At 42.8% G+C, this 3,414-nt stretch overlaps 1 protein-coding gene across 1 annotated transcript; it reads left to right on the top strand.

Annotated features, from left to right (window-relative positions):
• The first annotated feature begins 2,148 nt into the window (after positions 1-2,148).
• LOC120924807 (proteinase-activated receptor 1-like) lies at positions 2,149-3,150 on the top strand. The gene has a single exon (XM_040335817.1). It carries the CDS (start codon positions 2,214-2,216, stop codon positions 3,102-3,104), a length of 891 nt encoding a protein of 296 aa, XP_040191751.1. The 5' UTR covers positions 2,149-2,213; the 3' UTR covers positions 3,105-3,150.
• Positions 3,151-3,414: the final 264 nt, after the last annotated feature.

The raw sequence follows: 3,414 nt of genomic DNA, 5'->3' as shown, positions 1-3,414 counted from the left end.
CGCGTCGAATTTGAAATTTCCTACGTCGTTTGCGTACGCCGATTCACGAACACGCGCGTCGCAAGTCCCGCTCACGTCGCAACCACTGACGTCCTATTTACGTCAGTGGGAGCAATGCACGCCGGGAAATTCCCCGGACGGCGCATGCGTATTTAAATCGGCGCGGGAGCGCGCCTGATTTAAATAGTACACTCCCCCAGCCGCGGAATTAGAATTCCGCCGGGGGAGTTAGGATCCGCCGTCGCAAGTTTGGAGGTAAGTGTGTTGTGAATTTGACACTTTCCTCACAAACTTGCGAGGGCGGATCTTAAAACACATAGGTTACACGGATCTAAAGATCCGCTAACCTTTGTGAATCTGGCCCAAGATTGAAAGAGGAATTTCCTATGTTTTATCAACTTTTAGCAGTTCAGAAAATCACAGTAGCTGGAGACTGAAATGGAAATGTAATTTTCATTATGGCCTCACACACATGCAGCTTAAAAACACAGCTTAGGGCCCTTTCACATGGGTGGACCGATCGGCTTACCTACCAACTTTTTTAGATGGGAATGAGGGACACCTATCAGCAAAAGTATGTAGGCATAGGACACACCCCTTACCACGCCCCCATAAAAGAGAATTGTCCGAAAAAACAAGATTGGTTAAAACCACAAGTGCTTTTTTTACCACTACTATTCCTTTATATTGGCTTTTGGAATAAAAAAAAATGCAGCAATTTAGAAATCAGATGAAAGGTTTGGCACTGAAAACTGCACAGACACATATATAAACACACACATACATGCACACACACACATATCTAAACACACATATATGCACACACACACACACACAATATATAAACACACACACATACAAAAACACACTTTACACACACATATATAAACACACATACACACACATGCACAGACACATATATAAACACACACATATACATGCACACACGCACACACATATATAAACACACACACACATAGCTAAACACACACACACATATCTAAACACACATACAAGCACACACACACATATATAAACCCACGCACATATATAAACACACACATACACATATCTAAACACACATACATACACACATACATATATAAACACACACACACATACAGTATAAAAACACACACACACACACATATGTAAACACACACACCCACATACATGCACAGACACATATATAAACACACACACATGCATGCACACACACACATATATAAACACACACACATACAGGCACACACACATATATAAACACACACACATACATATAAAAACACACACACATATATAAACACACACACATATGTAAACACACACACCCACATACATGCACAGACACATATATAAACACACACACATGCATGCACACACACACATATATAAACACACACACATACAGGCACACACACATATATAAACACACACACATACATATAAAAACACACACACATACATGCACACACACATATGTAAACACATACACATATATAAACACATACACACATATACCGTATTTATCGGGGTATTGCGCGCTCCGGCGTATAGAGTGCACCCCTAAAGTGAACCCGACATTCCTGTAAAAAAAACATTTTAGTACTTACAGTTTTGGTGTCTTGCGCGGCGTCCATCGGCGACCTCGTCGGGTCCGGCGTCCGTCTGCGGCTTCGGGTGTCCTCTTCGTCGGGTCCGGCATCCTTCTGCGGCGTCCTCCCCGCTCGACCCCCGCTTTCCCGCGCCGAGTTTGAATACTGCGCTGGCATATACCGAGCGCAGTACACTTGTGTATAGTCGGGCAGGCTCGGCTACTCTCGCGCTCACGTCCTGTAGTCCAGGACGTGAGCGCGAGAGGAGCCGAGCCTGCCCGACTATACACGAGTGTACTGCGCTCGGTATATGCCGGCGCAGTGTTCAAACTCAGCGCGGGAAAGCGGGTATCGGCGTATATCGCGCACCCATGATTTTGCCCTGATTTTCAGGGCAAAAAAGTGCGCGGTATACGCCGATAAATACGGTATATGCAATCATTACTCTATTTAAAAAGTCACTTCTTGCAGTCTACAGTACAATTTATTGTATTTGATCCTCTCATAATTTCAATTTTATTTTTAGGTATGAACAATGAAAGCATACCAACTGATAGTTTTGTATCATCATCTGACAAGGTGTCAAATGAAGCTGAAGATTTCCTCAGCAGCTGGCCAATGACCACATTTATACCTTCAGTTTTTACCATTGTAGTAATTATCTCCCTCCCTCTGAATGTGTTGGCAATCATCATTTTCATTTTCAAACTCAAAGTGAAAACCCCGGCATTGGTGTATATGCTGAACTTGGCCACTGCTGATGTGCTCTATGTCAGCATGCTGCCGTTCAGTATTGTCTATCGGTTCTCTGGAAATAATTGGACTCTTGGAGAAGAAATGTGCCGCTTTTTCATTGCAGCCCTATATTGCAACATGTACTGCTCCATCCTGCTCATGACAAGTGTCAGTGTGGACAGATTCCTAGCTATCATCTATCCAATGGAGTCGCTTTTATGGCGCACAAAGAAAAGAGCCTGGCTGGTCTGCATCTTTATCTGGATGGTGTCCATAGCTGGCACTGTACCACTTCTGACAAGTGAACTGACACAACACGTTGACTCCCTCGGTATCGTAACCTGTTATGATGTGCTGGATATAACAAATCTTCACAATTTATCCATTTACTATTTCACCCCTTACATTACTCTTTTCTTTTTCATGCCTTTAATCGTTACAACCTTCTGTTACATCAGAGTCATCCAAAATCTGAGCTCTCCAAAAATTGAGAGCCCATTTAAAAGGTCCCGATCTGTCTTCCTTAGTTTGATTGTACTTTGTGAATTTGTTGTTTGTTTTGGCCCAACCAATGTCATCTTTGTAATTTATTATTTGCAGTTCTTTAGAACAGTCAATGATTCCCTGTATTCTGCCTACATCTTATGTGCCAGTGTCAGTAGTATCAGTTGCTGTCTTGACCCTATTATCTATTACTATGCATCTCCAGAAACTTCAAAATATCTGTACAGCTTACTTTCCTGTACCAAAACTCACTCATTGGCTGAAACTTGACACTGATATGCCGCGTACACATGGTCAGAATTTCCGACAACAAATGTTCGATGGGAGCTTGTTGTTGGAAATTCCAAGCGTGTGTAGGATCCATCGGACATTTGCTGTTGGAAATTTCAGAGCTGGTTCTCAAATTTTCCGACAACAAAATCCGTTCTCGTAAATTCCGATCATGTGTAGCTAATTCCGACTCACAAAATTCCACGCATGCTCTGAATCAAGTACGAGACGGAAGCACTCGGTCTGGTAAAACTAGCTTTCATAATGGAGATAGCACGTTTGCAGGCCCGTTGCTACAAGGCAGGCAAAC

Source organism: Rana temporaria, chromosome 1 (genome assembly GCF_905171775.1).
Source record: "Rana temporaria chromosome 1, aRanTem1.1, whole genome shotgun sequence".
Classification (NCBI taxonomy): domain Eukaryota; kingdom Metazoa; phylum Chordata; class Amphibia; order Anura; family Ranidae; genus Rana; species Rana temporaria.
This window is presented reverse-complemented; position numbering and strand designations above follow the sequence as displayed.

Bases quoted from the DNA above. Each gene is read 5' to 3' on its own strand.
- LOC120924807 (XM_040335817.1), top strand. From the start codon at position 2,214: ATGACCACATTTATACCTTCAGTTTTTACCATTGTAGTAATTATCTCC.